Source organism: Triturus cristatus, chromosome 11 (assembly GCF_964204655.1).
Source record: "Triturus cristatus chromosome 11, aTriCri1.1, whole genome shotgun sequence".
NCBI lineage: Eukaryota > Metazoa > Chordata > Amphibia > Caudata > Salamandridae > Triturus > Triturus cristatus.
In genome coordinates this window covers 212,787,133-212,807,380 of record NC_140594.1, presented here as the reverse complement: position 1 = coordinate 212,807,380, position 20,248 = coordinate 212,787,133, and the positions used below count along the sequence as shown (strand labels likewise).

The following is a 20,248-nucleotide window of genomic DNA, read 5'->3' as shown; positions in this document are numbered from 1 at the left end:
GACTCACTGTTTGTATGTGTTGAACACAGCATGTGTGCAGGACTGTATGGGTGGATGAGTGTGTGTATGGGTGTGTTAGTGAGTGAATGACTGTCTCAATAGTGTCTTTATGAGTAACTACATATGTTTTAAACTAGTATATGTGACTATTGGTGTATATATGTTAGTATATGTGAGAGTGAGAGATTGAAAGAGTTCCTGTATGAATAAGTATGTGTTTCTATAAGTGATTGTTTAAAAGACTAAGTATGTGTAAGTTTCCGTAGAAGTAAGTATGGTGGTGTGTGTATAACTGTATATGCAAGTAAATGTATGTTTGATTCTTTATTAGCATGAGTGACTATGTGTGTGAGTAACTCTATGGATGAGTGGCATTGTGTAACAGGATGTATAGGTGTATGAGTACATATGATGAGTGAGTACATGTATGAGTGACTGTATAGGACTGTTGGTGAATGAGTGGATGTGTATGTGGATCTTAGAATTACTGAAGAGGTTGTTGTAACTGGTATTGGTATGTCCATTGTTTTGAAAATTTTAGTCTCTATTTTTGAATGTGTGTATCAAAGGTTATATTAGGGTGAGAGGAGGTCTGCCACTCTATCACAAGGATGATGTCATCAGTGATGTCATCAGTGATGTCATTTGAGATGTCATCAGTGATGTCATGAGTGATGTCACTGACCATGTCATGAGTGATGTAATATGTGACGTCATCAGCAGTGCATTGCGGGCGCGCGAGTTATAGTTAGCTGAACTAACTATAACGGGGGAATTTCAATGGTTTTGTACAAGTGAAAAGTCCAGCTAACTATAACACCCCTGAAACCTATGGTTTTTTCAGTGAATTTCTGAGGTTTTTTAAATGCTAATTCCTAACTATAACGTGCCTGAAACCTATGGTTTTTTCTGTGAATTTCAAAGGTTTTTTAAATGCTAATTTCTAACTATGCCTACAGAGATAGGACATGTGAAGAAAGAAGAAAAAATGCACAGAAAGAAACAAAAGAAGTGCAGAAAGAAGCAACAGAAGTCCTCAAATCCGAAGATAAGTGCAGGAAGAAGGATAACGTGCAGAAAGAACAAAAAGAAGAGCAGAAAGAAGCCTTGTTGCAAAATCATCCTGTACCCTCAACTTTTTCAGACGGATACTGGTGGTAACTGAGTCTGACTAACCAGTCCTAGAGCCAGTGCTATGTTAAAAGACACTTAGAATACAGTGAAAACACCTACATACACTAGGGAACATTATGCGTTGGGGTCCCCCTGTGATTAGCATGACCTCCTCTGTAAGCCCCTAGTGTATAATAGGGCATGGGGATTAAAACTACCTCTTAAAACAGGCCACAGGGCGTTTTTGCACACGTTAACTCAGGCCCCGTCCCCTCCCTTCACCACTGTGTAAACACGCCCTGTGTCCATATTTAGTTGGGAGATTAAGTTCATTTGAATCCTGAGGGTCCCTAGGGTCCAACTAGCCCACTAGGTACCTCCAGTAAGTGCCACAGAGCTGCGTTGCAGAGAGGTGTAAAAAGTGGCACGGCCTGGACCACCTCTCTGCAATGCAGCTCAGTGGCGCTTACTGGAAGCACTTGGTGGGCTAGTTAGCCCCCAGGGGCCCTCAGTATTGAAGGGAAATTATATCCCCAATTTAAAACGTGCCATAGTGCATGTTTGCACACGTCACCTCAGGCCCCATCCGCTCCCTTCACCACTGTGTAAACGCGCCCTGTGGCTGTTCTAAGTTGAGAGATTAAGTCCCCCTGAATCCTAAGGGTCCCTACGGTCAAACTAGACCACTAGGTACCTCCAGTAAGCGCCACAGAGCTGCGTTGCAGAGAGGTGTAAAAAGGGGCTTGGCCTCAGAACACCTGGCTGCAGCGCAGCTCCCTGGCGCATACTGGAGATGCCTGTTGGGGGCGCGTTTGCAGAGTGCTGCACGGAGGGGGCATGGCCTCCGGCACGATGCCAGTCTTTTATTTATTTTAGTTTTTTAAGAAGGGGGGCTGTTTGGTTCCCCTTCTTATTCTAATTTATTGGCCCTGATGACCCCATCCCCCAGGGCCAGTCTCCTAATTATATTTTTTTGACCCCAATCCCCAGGGCCGGCCACTGTTTTTTATTATTTTTAAAAAATATATATTTATAGACACACCTAGGACATGCTGGACAAACCGTACGTACCTATCACCATGACGATTTGCGTGATATTCATTAAAAGGCGACTATGCATGCAATGAATCCACGTGGAATGTATTTACACCACTAGTGAAGCTCTGACATGTCTGATGCCCTACCGTGCCTAATCCTGGTAGACACCCTTGTCGTTTATTTATACAAACATGGGTAGCTATTGACGGGCACATTTAATACACATGCACACCAAGCCATTCAAAGGGGATTCGACAAAAATTCGACCAAAACTATGCAAGAAACCCCCCTCACGGTTAATAAAACACACATCCACTGCCGGATGTGTAATACTTTTTATTTTACTCTCTGGAAAGGGGACGAACATCACTTGAGAGTCACAGCGTGCTCCTGACAGAGCCCAATGCTGTGTTACACCCACCATTGCCTGCCGAGTGCCACACACCTCTGTGTTGTATTCCACTAGCTAGTGCATATGCTATGACACTCTCTAGCCCATGTGCACTGTAACACCACCCCGTGAATATGTCATGCCACACTTGTCTTCGCACGGGTTATATTGCCCCATCTAACGTGCCTTTCTAGATGCCTATGTTATAACGCACAGTGCTATGCCATACATATTACAATCTGGGATCCATATCTTTGTCACAGTGCATATGCAACGTTACACTCCCCAGCACATATTTTATATTACAACTTTAGAGACTAGTTAGGTTACACAACACTGCCCTGTGCATATTACACTCCAAGGCGCATATCGCATAGCACGCGCTAGTGCCTGTGCTATCTCGCGCTCTCCAATGAATCTGTCATTGCGCACAATGTATTGCATATTATATTTCACGCCCGGTTCATCTTATATGACACTTTTTGGTGCATAGTTTATACCATACACTATATCTAGTTTTCATTTTCAATCGTGCTCTCAGGACTATGTTCTATATAACACTGTGTTCACCTACCCTTTTCACGGGCATTACATTTTGCGATAGGGGGTGGAGGGTCAGGGGGTGTTTCTGCCAAGTGAGCCCGGAGTCACAGTCACAAACGTCCTCTTCTTCCTGAATAAAAGTGAGATTATGCTGCATACTTGTTCATATTTTAAGTAGTTCGCACAGACACAATGTTTTAAAAACAATAAAGTTCCTAATACCCGCCTTCTCTGAACAGTTAGCTTGCTGCCCCATCCCCTTCCTCCCTATCCTCTGTTGTGTGAATCCATGGACTAGCCTCCTCCCTCCTGCCATGCATGGTCTGATGTGCTGCCACTGCCCTCAATTTAGTATGATGTACCAGTCCACTCCTCCTGCCCTCCATTGCCCAATTCTATGCCCCATCATTGACCTCCTGCTTAAACTCTGTGCTTAGCTTGCTGCCCCTATTCTCCTTCCCCCTGCCCTCCGATGTCTTTGTGCATGCCCCTGCTACATCCTTTTTGCTCACCATGTCCCATGGACCTGCCACTCCTATCTACTCTGAGTGTTCTGTTGAGCTGCCACTCCCCTCCCACCTGCCTAGCATTGTCAGATGACTGTAACCTGTCCCTGCCACCTCCACCCTGCCTGTCCACATGCCATGCCCCTATCCTCTTCCTCCTGTCCTACATGGTCCATTGTACTGCCACACCCTTCTGCCCTCCCTGGTCTGTTGTGCTGCAACTGCTCCTCCTGCCTGCCCCGTGTGGTCTGTTGTGAGGTCCCTTCCCCTGAACTTTGTCTGTGCACAGGTCCTGACCCTCCCTTCTATCCTCCATCGTCCTTTGTGCATGCCCCTCCACCCTCCTTCTTGCCCATCATAGCCATTGTGCTGCCACTAACCCTCCCACTTGCCATGCATGGTCTTCTGTGCTGCCATGGCCCCTCCCACCTTCCCTGTGTGGTCAGTTAGCTGCCCCTGACCCCCTCCCACCTTCCCCCTATGGTCTGTGTGTATGCCATCACAGTCTCACTGTTGCTCTTCATGGTGTGTCTTGCTTCTAGTGCCCATCCTGCCTGACCTCCATGGCTATCTTGCTGCTCCTGCCCTGCCCCCTTGCCCCCAGCCCTACTCCCTCCCTCCTGGCTTGTCTGTTCCATTGTAACGCCCCTGATCCGTCCCTCCTGCCCTTTATGGTCTGTTATGCTGCAGCTTTCTCTCCTGTCTGTCCATTATGGTCAGCTAGCTACCATTGCCTCTTGCCCCTCTGTTCTCTGTTGTCCATGTGCATGGTCCTGTCCCCTCCCTCTTGCTTTCTATGGATTGGTGTGCTGCACTCCCGTCCTGCATGCCCTGTGTGGTGTATTGTGCTGCTGCAAACCCTGATGCCTGCCCTGCAGGGTCAGTTTGGTGCACCTCTCCATGTCCCTCCTGTCCTCTGTTATCCAAGTCCATGTCCCTATCCCATTTCCTTCCATGATCCAATGTACCATACTTGCGAACATTTTGAACTTGGTAAGAGGGAGATTTTGAAAAAAAACTGGGGTATTGATTTTCCCCTTTGAGTTACATTGAAAAAGAGGATATTGTAGACAGGAGACAGATCAAATAAAGCCCATTTGAGCTTAAAAAAATTGGACGTTTCCTGGCTGAATCGGGTCTGTTGGCATGTATGGTTGTACTACCATTGCCTCTTCCTTCTGCCCACAATGGTCTATTACATTGCCACAGCCTTGAAGGAGGGTAGATTTTGTATCACAGGGGGCCCCTGGCCCGTTCTGTCCACACCTGAAGTATGAGACCCTTGTCCTTGCCCTGCCAGCTGCATTTGTAGGCCGTATTAAATTGACCAGCGGGTCCTGTGTTGCTATATAATTATCCTGAGACATCCTTACCACTCAGCCAGCATAAAACCCCTGTGTAGGCCCTTCTGTTCAATATGTAGGCCTCTTTGTTAAATTGACCATAGCTCTGCAATTTTAGTGCATAGCAGTCTGAAGGCAGGTCTGCGAGGCCTTCTGATCCAAACTAGTAGCCCCCACCCTACCCGAGTGCTCCGTGCTCGGTATCAAAGTTCAACATCCCCCTGAAGCTGTCGACATACAGTAGGCTGCATCCTGGACTGGTACTTGCTTCCTGGGCAGGTTTCCCTCTTTTAAGGAAGTGGCAACCGCAGAGCGTCAAGTTAGGAGAACTGAGGAGATTTTATACATGAATATATTGAATTCCCGTACAATACCCATTATTTTCTGCTTGCTCTATGGAACTTACGATAAGCGATTGGCCTGAGAGACTGACCTTTTCACCCAGTCCATTGTCAGCATTAAGTGGGTAAATGACGAATTGTCTGGTAAAATCTGCAGACGAAGCTTTTGGGTAGCATACGTAGGTAGATGTAGCGTGCAAAGGAGCCCACAAAATGATATAAAAAGGGAGCACCCACAGATATCGACGGACTACCTCGCCGTATGTATGTAGGTTAACAGGCAGTGCAGGTTTTCCCCAAGAGCTGGGAGCTCTTGTCTTCCTTTGCTTAAAATGTCTTGCTCTGCTTTGCTTGAAGTATCTTATTCTATTTTACCTATATGAAATGTCATGTTATGTTTAACCATTGTTCTCTTTACTTTTGCATTTAAAAGATTTTGTATTGTAATTGCAGGAATGCTTGCTCTAAGAGTAAACGTGAGTGTTCCTAGGTAACATTTTCCTTGGTGTAACTTGTTTCTCATGATGCATTTATAGATGTGTTTTCTCTCTCTCTCTCTGTCAGTACATTAATTGAGATACAGAGAATATTATGACAGCTGTATGATTATCTGGATTCTGTATTTTGTACTTTATGTCTCTATTCTGCGGTTTCTTTGAAGTTGCATCTTCTCATTAAACTGCCATTGTATTCTGCCTCCAATTCCATGTCTCATATGTCTGTTTTCTTCGTTTTTGGAGCAAGCGTTCCTAGGCACCCCGGCTCAAATTAAGGTGCCCCTTTTGTCCCTGACTCACTCTCCTGCTCAGTTCTGTGGTGGCTCCCGGGGATCTGGGGACCGCCCCTAGATTCCTTGACCCGTAATAGATCTTCCCTCCAACAGCCTCTCTTGCAAGTCCTGTATTGTTGGTTTGTTGCCCCTGCCCCCCTTTCCGCTGCCCTCCATAGTCTGTTGTGCTTCCACGGCCCTTCCTGCCTGCTCAGTGTGGTTAAATTGTTGCCTTTGCACCCTCCTACCTGCCTTCAATTTTCAGAGTCCGTGCCCCTGGCCTCTGCCTCTCAACAGTATCCTAATGAACAACTAGATTGCTAACATTCTATATTTATTACAAAAGTGTGGAACGCCTGACATCATCTTGATGTAATCAAAACTGTAATACCTAGAGCATTTCCTTTAGAAATTACATATATGAGAGGGTCTTATTGGCATCAAAATTATGGTTAGTGCTCTAAAAGACTAAAATAAGGACATATTTTCTGAGTTTTCAAATAGCGACAAAGCACTTTTAAATTATTTGTTATCTTTATGTTTTTTTATCCAGTTGACCACTTGATTAAATGTTGCACTTAGGGGAGAGGATGTGGTGTTACTTCCAGAACTGCAGACTTTGCAACTGGGGAACCAGGTTGAAGTTTCTGCTTCAGCTCAACATTCTGTGATTCTGGTCAAATCATTTAGTCTCCCCATGTCTACAACCAAAATTAATTTGTTCTTGTGTGGTGTAACCAATGCTCATGTAAAGCACTCCAATACCTGACAAGTCTGCACTATATAACACTGCAAAAACACAAAATAATAAGTGTTTTGCACACTTCTGTCATTGGGCTATATTTGGGCTACATCTGGGTGATTTTGGGCTACATTTGGGCTCTTTTGTCTCCGGTGGCCATCTTGGGAGATTTATTTGTTATGAAGTTTCCTAATTTCCTCATGTACTGCAGTCTCCTCAGTAGGAAATGCTTTCAGTTTTTTACTTTGATTCCATCATGAAGGTATTCAGATATGTCACACATTTGCCATAAATTCTGAATGTTAGCACTCTAGTTGCTCATTAGATCACTGTAGTAAAACTACTGCACCATGGAAGTCTGCTCCTGGTATTAAAAGTGCATGTTTCAGTCTGCATGTCAGAATTTTTTAATGAAATAGAAGAGGATTTGAGAAGTCACTCAAAATGTGCCCTCATTTTCTTTCTTTAGCATTAATCATAATTTCTATGGCAAAATGAACCTCCTCATTGTGTTCCTTTTAAAATTAAATGTTTTAAGTTTTACCAGTTTATACCAATCAAGATGGCTTCAGGTGTGCCATACTTTTGTCATAATGAAGACAGTAAGCGCTCTAGTTGTTTTTAAGAACATTCTGGGACATTCTGTCATTGGGCTATACTTGGGCTACATCTGGGTGATATTTGGGCTACATTTGGGCTCTTTTGTCTCTGGTGGCCATCTTGGGAGACTTATTTGTTATGAAGTTTCCTAATTTCCTCATTTACTGCAGTCTCCTCAGTAGGAAATACTTTCAGTTTTTTACTTTGATTCCATCAAGAAGGCATTCAGATGTGTCACACATTTGCCATAAATTCAGAATGTTAGCACTCTTTTTGCTCATTAGATCACTGTAGTAAAGCTACTGCTCACCAGGGAAAACTGCTGCTGGTATTGAAAGTGCATGTTTCAGTCTGCATGTCAGAATTTTTTAATGAAATAGAAGAGGATTTGAGAAGTCACTCAAAATGTGCCCTAATTTTTCTTTCTGCAGCACTAATCATACTTTTTATGGAAAAATGAACCCCCTCATTTTGTTCCCACTTTAATCCAAGCAAGATGGCTTCAGGTGTGCCATACGTTTATCATAAGTAGGACTGTTAGCGCTCTAGTAGTTCTTTGGAACACTCTGGGAAGCTGCAGTAGAACACAAAGGAATCAACTGACAGTCTCTGCCCTTGTTGGATGTACATGTTTTACTGAGAATGTCAGACTTCATTCTCACATGACTGAGAAAGATAATGTGAATTTACAGAAAATAAGCTCTCAGTTTAGCCTATAGATCACCTTCCAAACCTCTGTGGTAAAAGCATGAGAAAATATTTTTCTCTCAATCATGATATCCCAGCAGAAGGCTTTTTCACATGGTGAAATCACCTTAGAACATACCACAATTCCTAAAATGAGTATGGTACCATCAACAAATGATTTATAATGTAACTAAAGTCTTAAAACCTTCTATTAACTGCAATGCTTTTAATGAGGTGCTATCATGTATATTGGTCCCAAGATGGCTGCCACCACTTCTTGGATGAAGTGCTGACAGCCAATCAGATCTCAGGATGAGATGTGTGGTTAGGCTCCGCCCACATATATATATGCTTTTAAATGCTATTTTCTCAGGAAATACTGAACAGATTTACACCAGACCTGCAAAAGGCACTTCCTTGACCTTATGGCTACCTCTCTGCCAAATTTCAAGTAATTCTGTTCAGCCGTTCGGGCTGTAGCTGTGTCTAAAGGTCCTATGGAAAAATGCATGGGGAAAACGCGTTTTGGGACCCCCCTTTTTTCTCGGCCTCTGCTTGACGAATCCCCCCGAGACTTTCAGGGTAGGAGCGGAGCGTAGCGCCCCACCTATTTTGAAAATTTTGCGAGGATTCGTCGACCGGCGCCAAAGTTATTCCAAATAGAATGTTGCGGATTTCCTATGGAAACAGGGTCCTAACTATAACTACCTACTGGCGACCGCCAGTAGGTAATATATATATATATATATATATATATATATATATATATATATATATATATATATATATATATATATATATATATATATATATATATATATATATATATTAGGAAACTGTTTCCAGATCCCAGCCTCCTTTTCAATATCAATAGGATGGTGCCATCTCCCCTCAGCTCAGGCAGCCGTGCCTTAATGTGTCCAAACAAATGCCCGAAAGCTTAGGAGGACACTCGACAGCTTGCCTTCCCTACGGATTACCAACAGCATTCTCATGCACATTCTGGTAAGAATTTGCTTATGCCGACACATTTCAAGTTGGAACCATTCTTCTTCTTGGGCTTTTCACAAATGAAGCACAAACTCCGTTTTGCCTTTACGATGCTCTTTTATTGCAAATGAGGCCCCCTGGTGGGCCTTACTCCCGTGTTGATAACTGCTGTGCATTTTGGGCTCAGTATTCCTAAAAAAGAGAGTTCACATTATTCCATAAGTTGGTGTACTTTCCATTTGCGACATTTCAATTATATATTTGCCTTTAGTAAGGTCCAGTCAATGTCAGGAGTGTGCATTTAACATTAGGCTTGCTGTGCTGTATTCAATTAGGAAACAGTTTCCAGATCCCAGCCTCCTTTTCAATATCAATAGGATGGTGCCATCTCCCCACAGCTCAGGCAGCCATGCCTTAATGTGTCCAAACAAATGCCCGAAAGCTTAGGAGGACACTTGACAGCTTGCCTTCCCTCCGGATTACTAACAGCATTCTCCTGCACTTTCCGGTAAGAATTTGCATATGCCGACGCGTTTCGAGTCGGAACGACTCTTCATCCTGGGCGTTTCACAAATGAAGCACAAACTCCTTTTTGCCTTTACGGTGCTCTTTTATTGCTAATGAGACCCCATGGTGGGCCTTACTCCCGCCTTGATAACTGCTGTGCATGTTGGGCTCCGTAGTCCTAAAAAAGAGAGTTCACATTATTCCATAAGTTGGTGTACTTTCCATTTGCGACATTTCAATTATATATTTGCCTTTAGTAAGGTCCAGTCAATGTCAGGAGTGTGCATTTAACATTAGGCTTGCTGTGCTGTATTCAATTAGGAAACAGTTTCCAGATCCCAGCCTCCTTTTCAATATCAATAGGATGGTGCCATCTCCCCACAGCTCAGGCAGCCATGCCTTAATGTGTCCAAACAAATGCCCGAAAGCTTAGGAGGACACTTGACAGCTTGCCTTCCCTCCGGATTACTAACAGCATTCTCCTGCACTTTCCGGTAAGAATTTGCATATGCCGACGCGTTTCGAGTCGGAACGACTCTTCATCCTGGGCGTTTCACAAATGAAGCACAAACTCCTTTTTGCCTTTACGGTGCTCTTTTATTGCTAATGAGACCCCATGGTGGGCCTTACTCCCGCCTTGATAACTGCTGTGCATGTTGGGCTCCGTAGTCCTAAAAAAGAGAGTTCACATTATTCCATAAGTTGGTGTACTTTCCATTTGCGACATTTCAATTATATATTTTCCTTTAGTAAGGTCCAGTCAATGTCAGAAGAGTGCATTTAACATTAGGCTCGCTGTGCTGTATTCAATTCCTATGGACCGCCGTAATCGTAATAAGTCGCAATCAGTTGTAATAAGTCGCTATGTATTCAGCAGCCATATCATCAGATGTAATGATCATGATTTATGGTGAAGAATTTGATATTTGTCTCTGGACATCTGATCATGTTCACTGCCCATGTGAATTCTTGGGGCTTCTGACTAATGGAGGAGAAATTTACCAATTAGATATGTCATTCGGGAGCAATGAGAATCAGCTTGCATTGATCCTACTTCATCTTCCTGAATGTTCTTGTAAGGAAGAAAAATGATGGAAAACCATATGAAGAGATCTTCAACTATAAAATCAAGAGCAACTCTCCCCTCAATCCTAGGTGCCACTGATTTTTGTTGTAAGGTGCTGTGAACAGATTCAGAGCCGCATGACACCACTGATGAAAAATGTAAAATATAGTAGTTGTATTGCGTATCCTCACAAACAAAAATGAATTGCTTAAGCGTGAGAGAAAAATAGCAGGTCTCGTCAGACAGCTTGGAACTACAGGATGATTATGTAAAGTTGCATTTTTTGTTTCTGAACAAAGGTCTAAGGATTCCAGATTGTACAAATGAATGCTCCATCCTTATAGGGATGCATCAGTTGGCATTACAAAATGAGCTTTGTCTGGCTGAAAATGTAATCACGTTGTCATGTTTGATGGCATTTTCCACCATTTGGATACGTTCCTGATTTTGGGTGAGCTTCAATTTTCAAAAGATAAGAATGCCTGAAGCAATTCCTTGCACAGAGGCCCCATTTTAAGCCTACTGTAAACAATCATTTTGAGCCTGCTATTAGCAATCAACAGACATAAGACATCATTCCGAGGAGGGACCTGAAAGTCTGCACTGTCACTCTTTTGAGCACTCTGGATTCCTGAAGGCAGGTACAGAAGCAATTGGATTCCCTCTTATGTCTTGGAATACTACCCAAAACTGTGTCTAGGATCACTTACAGTAACAGAGTGCATTTGGAAAGTGCAAGATAACACTGACCCCTTTGAGTGAAAGACTCTGAAAACGATTCAGGCATGCATCCTTTAAAGAAGTTGCAACTTGTGATGAGTTATCCTCGATACCCCAGATGTCCCAGTAGGTAAAGATTTGGTGTCCTTTTTTATCTTAGAATTGCTGTAGAGGGGCATTGTAGCTGGTAAAACTCCTTGGAGCTGACTTGAGGCTAAAGGACAGCCCCCTTAACTGATAATGGCTTCTGGCTACTTCCAACTGCAAGTATTTGCGGTGTTTTGGATGAATTGGAATACACATGTAGGTATCTTCCAAATCCATAAAATTCATGTGATAGCCACTTTTGCGTAGCTGGAAGACTTCTTGCAGCATAAACATCCTGAATGATTGTTTTTGTCAATACTTTTAGAGCTGCCTCAGGTGCAAAATGAGTCACCACTCACCAGATATTTTCCGTACAAGAAAAAGTCTAAAGTAAAATTCAGAATGGATTTGGGAATAGGATCCAACGTCTCCCTGGCAATCACAGAAAGAATCTGCTTTTAGTGCAAAAATAGATGTTGATGGGTTGCCTTCTCTGGTGGTGTCTTGCAGAATCAAAGGAACGTGGAAATCCTGTTTAAAAGACATCATTAATGACATTTGTCTATTGAAGTTTGTCTACAAGATTCACAGGACTCTCACTGTTGATTGATCACAATACTATGGTTCCTCATAATGTTTGTGAGATGTGCAGTCAGTATGGGGCTGTTCATAACCTGAGTGAGTATCCTCATCTTCACCTTCATAATCTCTGCCATGGTCCTCTTGGTTATTTCCATATTGGTGATGTTCTTCTTCATATTGATATTTAACATGAAGCTGAGAAGGGCTTGTAGTGGGCTCCAATGGACCCACATCTTTGTATTCTCCTGCTGCATAAAAAGTCTCTTAGGAGGATAAGATGGAACCAGTGAGACATATCCTGCAGTTTTTGTTGTGTTTTAGTGTATTGTTCAGAAGGAGTTATTGATTGGAATGTCATCAACAGTAGGACCAAGTAGGAGAATTAGAAGTAAGAGTTGGCATAAGTACAGAAGTACAAAAAAGCATTAATACCAGTAAGAATAGGAAGACATAGAAATAAGTGTAGGAGTAAGTGTGAGTGTGTCTTTGTGTTTGAGCATTTGTATTTTCATTTTCTTTCTCCAAGTTTTTTATTAATTTAAAACTCATGTTTTCTGTAAATAAGCATATCTGAAAAGACTGCCTACCGATCTGCAAGAAAACTGATTCCGGTGAGACAGAAAATTATTTTATTTCCATGCATATATATAATTAGACAGATACTAAAACTGTGATCAGCAGATTGTACCCAGAATTCTGTAGCATGAACCCACTGCTTTATTTTATAGGTTTAAGAAGAAACAGATCAGAAATGGCATGTTTCTTTTAACCTTCATATAAGACTGGGGTGCCCCAATAGGAAGCAGAGGAGAGGAGAGGCCTCGAAAAATATATATAAATACAAGAAAGTCACCTCGGCTATAGCTCAGCACAGTACATTATGTGCTAATGATACTATTGGCCCACTGCCAGTGGGGAACTGTAAAAGTGCATACAATAAATACCACATAAAAATGTACACACGAAAAAGACAGGAATATTTCTTCTCATTAAAAAAGATTAATGTCCACCGGTCTGTTTTTTTAAGTTTCTGAGTGGGAATTTTGCTTCACATTAATTTTTAGAATGGTATCCTATGTATCCCATTAATACATGATCAATACCAAGGGTAAGAACTTGTAGATTTTATTCAGTCAGTTTATCCTTTAAAATGTCTACTTTCCCTTGGGGAAGATAGTTGACGTATTTTGAATCCAATTACTGGGGGTTCACCTTAGGTTACAGGTCTGTTGAAAGTGATTCTACTGGAGAATAATACATAAGGTTAAGGTTGGAAACTGGGGGTGATTTCTATGTATCTGACATAATATTGAAACTGAATAAATTGGTTAAAAACAGGGGGTATCAAAAGTGGGGGGCAAGGGAGGGAATATTTTTTTTTTTGCGATATGGCACTTACGCGAAATGGCCAAGCCTTGTGTTACTTCTCTTGATTATGTCTTCAATGTGTCATCACACTTATGATAGGAATTGATCTAAGTACAGAGAAGTGGGGATTCTGTCAGTGAGGACTGTTTCTTAGAAAATACAATAGTGGTGTTGTGACACCCAGCGATAGGCACATACCTTATTGTCATCCTTAATGAGCCATACAATCACTGTTAAAATGTTGAGTAACATCCTACTGAGGATTACAAGGAGAATTGGTTAACAACTCAATTACTTTCCTGTTAAGGTGAAACTATTTCAAATGGCTTCTGCCTTGAAGCACATATTCCCTTCTGATTGCTGCTGATCCTCTTGCACTGCAATGGAAACACACCTGAGGAGGTGAATTAATACATCTAATAGCTAACAACATAACACTTAGAGAGAAAAACTCCTCTGGGTAGATCTAAAATGTGATTCACATTGTGTAAAAGTAATGGCTGAAAGGGGCTGGCCCCGAGCAGTGAGTGGCTGAAGGTTGCTGACCTTCAAGTACCAGAAGGATTTTCTTTTTTAAAAAAATAATTCAGAACATGAGGAAAGAGTTCCCTTGCATCCTGAGTTCTTGGTTATTGCCACTGTGATGATCATCGTGTACAGTGGAGAATTTGCCCCCAATTTGCCCCCCTCCTACCCAGGGTGGGGGGAGGGGGGTGGGACACAGAAAACCCACCATCCCCACATAAGGTTTTTTTAAATGAATGGGATGGAGCCGGCCACCATCATGCCATATTCCCACCCCAAAATGAGTCAATAGTCTTTCTGCCCAGCTGGAGGGAAGATTGGAGAATTTACCCCCTATTTGTCCCCATGAGGGATGGAAGCCCACTTAATAAAAGGATATTTTTGTTTTAATGGGATGGGGACCGACCCATCCTCACATCCGGCTGCACACTCACTCCTACAGCCCCAACAGTCTTCCTGCCATCCTGGGGTCAAGAGCATCCCCATGGCAAGCAAGATGATATGTTGATTGTTTTGGGCATAATGCTGACCAATGGGCCAGAGGAGAAGGGATAATATGAATTTCCTCTGACTTGCAATCATGAATGGCTGCACTATTCAGGACAATTGAGAGAGCAGGACACTTAGCCGCCTCCATATGCTTGTCTAGCAAACAGCTAGGTGTTTGGGGGGGCCACAGGGCGCTTCTTTTAGCCCAACATAATTTAAGATCTATATTGCCGCTCTAGCCAATCTCATTGAATCCTATGAATGGTCATAATCTCTTATGCGGACAACACCCAGCTGCTGCTCACTTTTGACCCGTCTTCTACAGACGTAAGTTCCACTTTCCATTTGTGTCGTAAATGTGCTGCATTGGTTCTGGGAGTGTCATCTACAATGCAATGCAGACAGAAACACAGAATTTTCTATTTGGGCAAGCGAGTTGGCATTAGGTTATTGCCATCTGGCCCAAAGGCCTTCCTTCTCCACCTTCACCCACCTCAGTAACCAAGAAACTGGGTGTCAGGATCAACGATAAACTCTCTCTCCTTCCCCAGAATAAGATCTGTTGGTGGTCAGAACCTGCTTTGCTTTGCTATCGTCCGTAAGTAAATGTCTTGATTTTCTCTCTTAGGTGGCCTGTAGGACAGTTGTCCATGCCTTAATAACTGCCAATTTGGATTTTGTCATTATTTTCCTGTATTTGGGCATTCCAGAAACATGGATACAAAACTTCAGACAGTACATAATGCAGTGGTGTGCCTTATTCTTGGTATTCATAGATAAGAGTCCGTAGCCCTAAATCTGCTAAACTTGCAGTGGCTCCATATGAAGAAGAGGGTTCTTTTCAAAGCTCTTACTTTCTTCAATCAGGTCTTTTACAAGCAGGCCCACAGTATTTGATTGACAGGATCCAAAATTACTCTCTGTTCTATATTTGTTTTATGGGTCATGGTGTCAAGATTCCATCAGGTGAAGAGTGGTGGCCATTCCTTTTTGGTTCTGGCAAGTAAGGAGCAGAATGAGTTTCCTAAATCTTGGAGGGCTCTTCCGGTTTAGGAAGGCATTAAAACCTATCTTCTTGCCTTAGCTACGGGCAGCTGTCATGGACAGATTTGGGGCATTCCAGCACCAATACACTCTGTTGAGTAGTCATGCACTCTATAAATCTATCATTCGTTCATTCGTCTACCAGAGAACACTATGAACCTGGGCAATTCTGAAAGCAAGAGACCCTGACGAATCCAAAGTGGTGAAGCTTGCATTAATCCCACCAGGTTTGTTTACTCAGAAAGTCCTGCAAACATCAAACTTTAGCTAAATTCATGCATTTTCCTCACACATATCTCTAAGGGACAGTTCTGAAATTTGCAGGGAGCTGCAAAATTCCTACTACTCAGTGTCTCACACCGATTCTAATTCCAATTCCAAACATTAAACTATCCCTTGTCAAACGCCCAAACTTACTTTTTGATTGTCTCCACAGCCCATGCCCTCTTCCTGGCCTCCCTCCGTGCCAATACTCCTCTCCAGCAGGCTTCTAATTTTATAGCTATAAAAGGGCAGAAACAACAACTGGTTATATTTGGTAAATATTTTGTCTCTTTTAGATATTAGGTAAGTATATTTTAGTAAAAACAGATTTGTTTGTGCTGTAATCTAGTCATGAAAAAATAACTAGAATTTAAAAAATGAAAAAACATCCAACGCAACCATTTTCATCACAAAATAAAAAAATATTGTTTTTATTTTAATATCCAATTCAAAAAATTATTTACAGTTTGTAAAAACATAACATCTTCAAATTGTCCTAAATTGCAAGTAGGAAAAATATAATTATTGAATAAGCAAATATTCCTACGGGGGAGTTCATGATTTAAGGTGTAATTAATAAAACAAAAATAAGTATTTGCAAATTCAATAGGTCTCACCTTTTTTGACCTATTTGATGTACAGCACTGGAAATACAGAAAGAAAAAAGGTGTGATGACACAGCCATGGCTGCGTGTGCAAATAATTTTTTTATTGACTGATCCAAGTTGATAGATGCCACCTGGCTTGGTAAATAAGAAAATTAAACTTTACTTGTGCAAAATTGATTTGGTAATGCAGAGCGGGCCAACAACAAATGGCAGTTGCTGGGCCTGCCCAAAAAACACAGAAGGTATTTAAAGACCAATGAATAAGGGGGAACAATGGAGGAGTGGGTCGGATGAAGCAAAGGGGAGTAGGCATGGTGCAAATTAGTAATTGAAGAGCTTGAGGGAAGGCAGGGATGGGAAAGCAAATAAAAAAAACTAAAAAGGAAAGTAAGGGAGGGGTTAAGAAAGTAATGGACTACCAGGGTACCTTGATGGGGTGAGCGTACAACACTTAGCGCAATGGGAGGCAAGTGCTTGGAGAGAGCAGCAAATAACGAAAAGAGCCAAAAAACGCATTCACTCGCATGCAGTGCTGAAAGAAAAAGAAAAAGGTAGTTCCTTGAATGCAAGCAATGGAAGAATACATCCAATTCATAGGGAATAAGCACTCTGTCCTGGAATAACGCACCAAGTGTAGTGACATTGGCTGCCTCCTAGGCCCCATCCCTGCTCTGCCTAACCGTTCAGCAAATTGGGTTATAGAATTTATAATAATTCCTGGGAATACCGTGGCATACAGGGCATGAGTCGCAGTCCGAGTTGAAGGCTGGTATGTGCTATCTTTTTAACTCATGGGGCATTGTATGGGAGTTTGGCTTGGGATAGAACAAGCCTGTGGATGAAACTATATGGCCGGTCAAGTGCAGGAAAGCTGAGCTCCTCTGTGAGGCGGCCTGTCAGCCAGCAAGCTGGCCACTGCAGTTGCACTGCCAGGTAATAATGTTAACATTTTGAAATCCCTGCCTTCCCTTCTCAACTAGTAATTGTAATTTGTGGAGTGCAACACGCTGCCTCCCCTCATTCCAAATGAAGCTGCCCCATGCAGAGTGTAGTGAACGAAATTTAGATTTTGGGATGTGGACCAGGAGGTTATGAAAATAAAAAAGCAGCCAGGGGAGCATTACCATTTCAATAGTGAGATCCTACCTTGCACTGTAAGCGGCAAGGTCCTCCAGAATGTCCCTGGGGGAGCAAAAAGGCCATGGCTCGATTTAGGTTGCCATCTATCAGGTCTTTGGCTGCATGGTAGATATTACTTCCCAGATAGCGAAAAGTGTGAGATTCCCAGCGCAGTCATTGTGGATCCGCTAGAAGATCTTGTCGAGGGCCATCAGGGTGTAAGGAGAATAGACAGGACACCTAACCCTGAGGCAGTGTGGAATTCCTGAAATATGGCATGGACGTAAACAATTTCCTCCCAGATATCACAGATGTAAATGAGGACGTCATCCACATATAATGAAACAACATGCATCTCATCATGCAGAGGAATGCCCCAGCCTGGCCCTGGTGCTAAAGCCTCTGAGCCAGCGGTTCCATTGCCAGAGCAAAGAGCAGAGTGGATGGTGGGCATTCCTTCCACGACCCCCTGCTCACTGGGAAGGAACGAGAGATGCATTTGCCAATTTTTACTCATGCAGTTGGTTTGGTATATAAAAGCCAGATTAGGCCATGTAGCTGGTTTGGGATGCCAAAGGCCGCTAGTTTCGAGAAAAGATACCCTGAGTTAACTGTATCGAAGGCTTTCTCCAAGTCCAGCACCATGCATGCGGCATATGGCCACTGGATTTTGGAGACTTCCATCACTCGGTGGAGCCTACGAATGTTCAAGGTAGTGGATCAACGGGGCAGAAAACCATTCTCATCCGGATTTGCTTACGGTCTTATAGTCCGTGCCCACCATCGATAATTATCGACAAGAGATGAGATGGAATGGGTCATTGTCTGGTTAAGGGAGGGACACTCAGTGATTCACACAGTGTGGGCAGAAGACAGCAATGTTCCTGGGCGCCCTGAAAAGATTCCAATAATGTAGGAGCCAAATAGTGTTCGTATGTCTTAGATCGGGAGCCCATCAAGTCCCGGGGTTTTGTTAATCCCCTGATGTCCACCTTAACCTCCTGCAGAGTGAGAGGAGAATTGAGCTCCTTCCTGTCTATCGAAGAGAGTTCTTTGAGCGTCACAGAGTCCACGAAGGTGCACATGGCGCCATGCCGGTCCACATATGTAGGGTCATAGAGGGCCTGATAATGTGGTATGAATGCCTCATGGATGTTCACCTGATCCGTGGCCAGTGTGCCCTGAAGGTTCCTGACCATTGTGATGGGCAATGTTGGGTTGGCACTGCCCAATAACCAGACCAATAGGCGGCCGATTTGTTTTCATCTGCGTGCATCCTGGCCTGGGATGCACAAAAATCGAGATGGAGCAATTGCTCAACAAGCTGGGGATGTTCGTGCAGAGCCTCCCTTCAAGCTCTCTGCTTTGTGAGGTCCGTGCAAGCATAATTTTCTAGAAGAGTCAGTGAGGGCAAAATACGTAAGAGCTCTTCGTGTAAGATAGCCATGGCCCCCACAACAGTGTGGAATGCAATGGCCTTTACGAACTACCTTTATTGCCTCCCAATCCATGCATTTGGAAGAAGATGTACCCCAGTTTTCAACCAGGTATTGGGAGATGGTCTTGTCCGTGGCATCACGGAAGACCTGGTCCTCGAACAGAGCAGGCTGCAGGCTCCAGGTAAGGACCGGCGGCTGCACCGCACCACGCGCTAACTGCAGCTACAAGGTATTATGGTTGAAAAAGATCTTCTTTGGCCCCCTCCCCTCTGCCTTTCACAATGCTTGCATCCCAGGCAGAGGTGGAGTTTGCTGCAGTGCCTGTCCCCAAGATGGGAACTGGGGCCAGTCCTGACTACGGCCGCGGGGGACTCCTGAGGTACCGGGGTACTCCCAAACTGAGCTGGTGGGACGTTCTATGGGATCAAGTATCTCTCCTGATCTGTTCAGGATCAGCCCTCACCCGACCCCGCTCCTGCTCACACTCCATGAAACTTGACTAGGCGATCTTCCCATCTGCATCTGAGATCTAGACATTTTGACTGACGCCCGGTGGAGCTACCTCGCGAGCTAAAGTGGAGATGGGCTAGGGATTTCCCTCCTTGACCATCACCTACCCAGCCGGTCTTTGGGCAAACTCTCCTGCGTCTCTCTGCTGGACTTTTCTCCCTTCTCCTCTTTACCATACCCCCTACCCCCTCCTCTCTACTCTTCTCCTCTTTCCTGCTATTGACTTTTTCCCTCACCCTTCCTTGCTCATAGTTCCCACCCTTTCTTCTGTGAACTTTCCCTCGTCAGTCGAGACCTAGCTATCTGACTGATGCCCGATGGAGCTACCTGTTTAGCTATTGGGGTGATGGGCTGTGGATTCCCTCCTCGGACGTCACCTACCCAGTCGGTCTTTGGGCAGACTTCCTTTCGTCTCTCCTGCTGTCTTTTCATCTCTCCTGCCGTCTTTTCCCTCATCCTCCCCTTCACACTTCCCCCTCCCCCCTCCTCTCTATATGTCTCACCTTTCTTTCCTCTCCCAATTTGTTGCTTAATTTTTGACGTAATGTGTACTTGTTTTCATTCTCTGTAACATTGTGTAGCTTAATGTAAAGTGCTCTGATACCTACGGGTCTAGCCAGCACTATATATAACTCATAAATAACATTCCTCTGAACATCTGTTGGACCTTTGACGATGCCCCATGGGCCTCATAACTGCTTGTACTCACCTTGATGCACGAGCAACCTTGGCCGATGCCCGGTGGAGCTGTCACATGCAGCTAAAGAGGAGTCTGGCCCTGGTTTCACCCCCTTGGCCGTCAACTACCCTGCCGGACATCTGACATTGTTTTCCTCGTTTTTCTTATTATGTATTCC

At 43.6% G+C, this 20,248-nt stretch overlaps 1 protein-coding gene across 1 annotated transcript in view; it reads right to left on the bottom strand.

Annotated features, from left to right (window-relative positions):
• MYO1H (myosin IH) overlaps positions 1-20,248 on the bottom strand; it is a 606,720-nt gene that overhangs the window by 150,284 nt on the left and 436,188 nt on the right. The window contains exon 24 of the mRNA XM_085633501.1: positions 15,869-15,953. Coding sequence (XP_085489627.1) covers positions 15,869-15,953 — 85 coding nt within the window. The remainder of the gene's footprint in view (positions 1-15,868; positions 15,954-20,248) is intronic.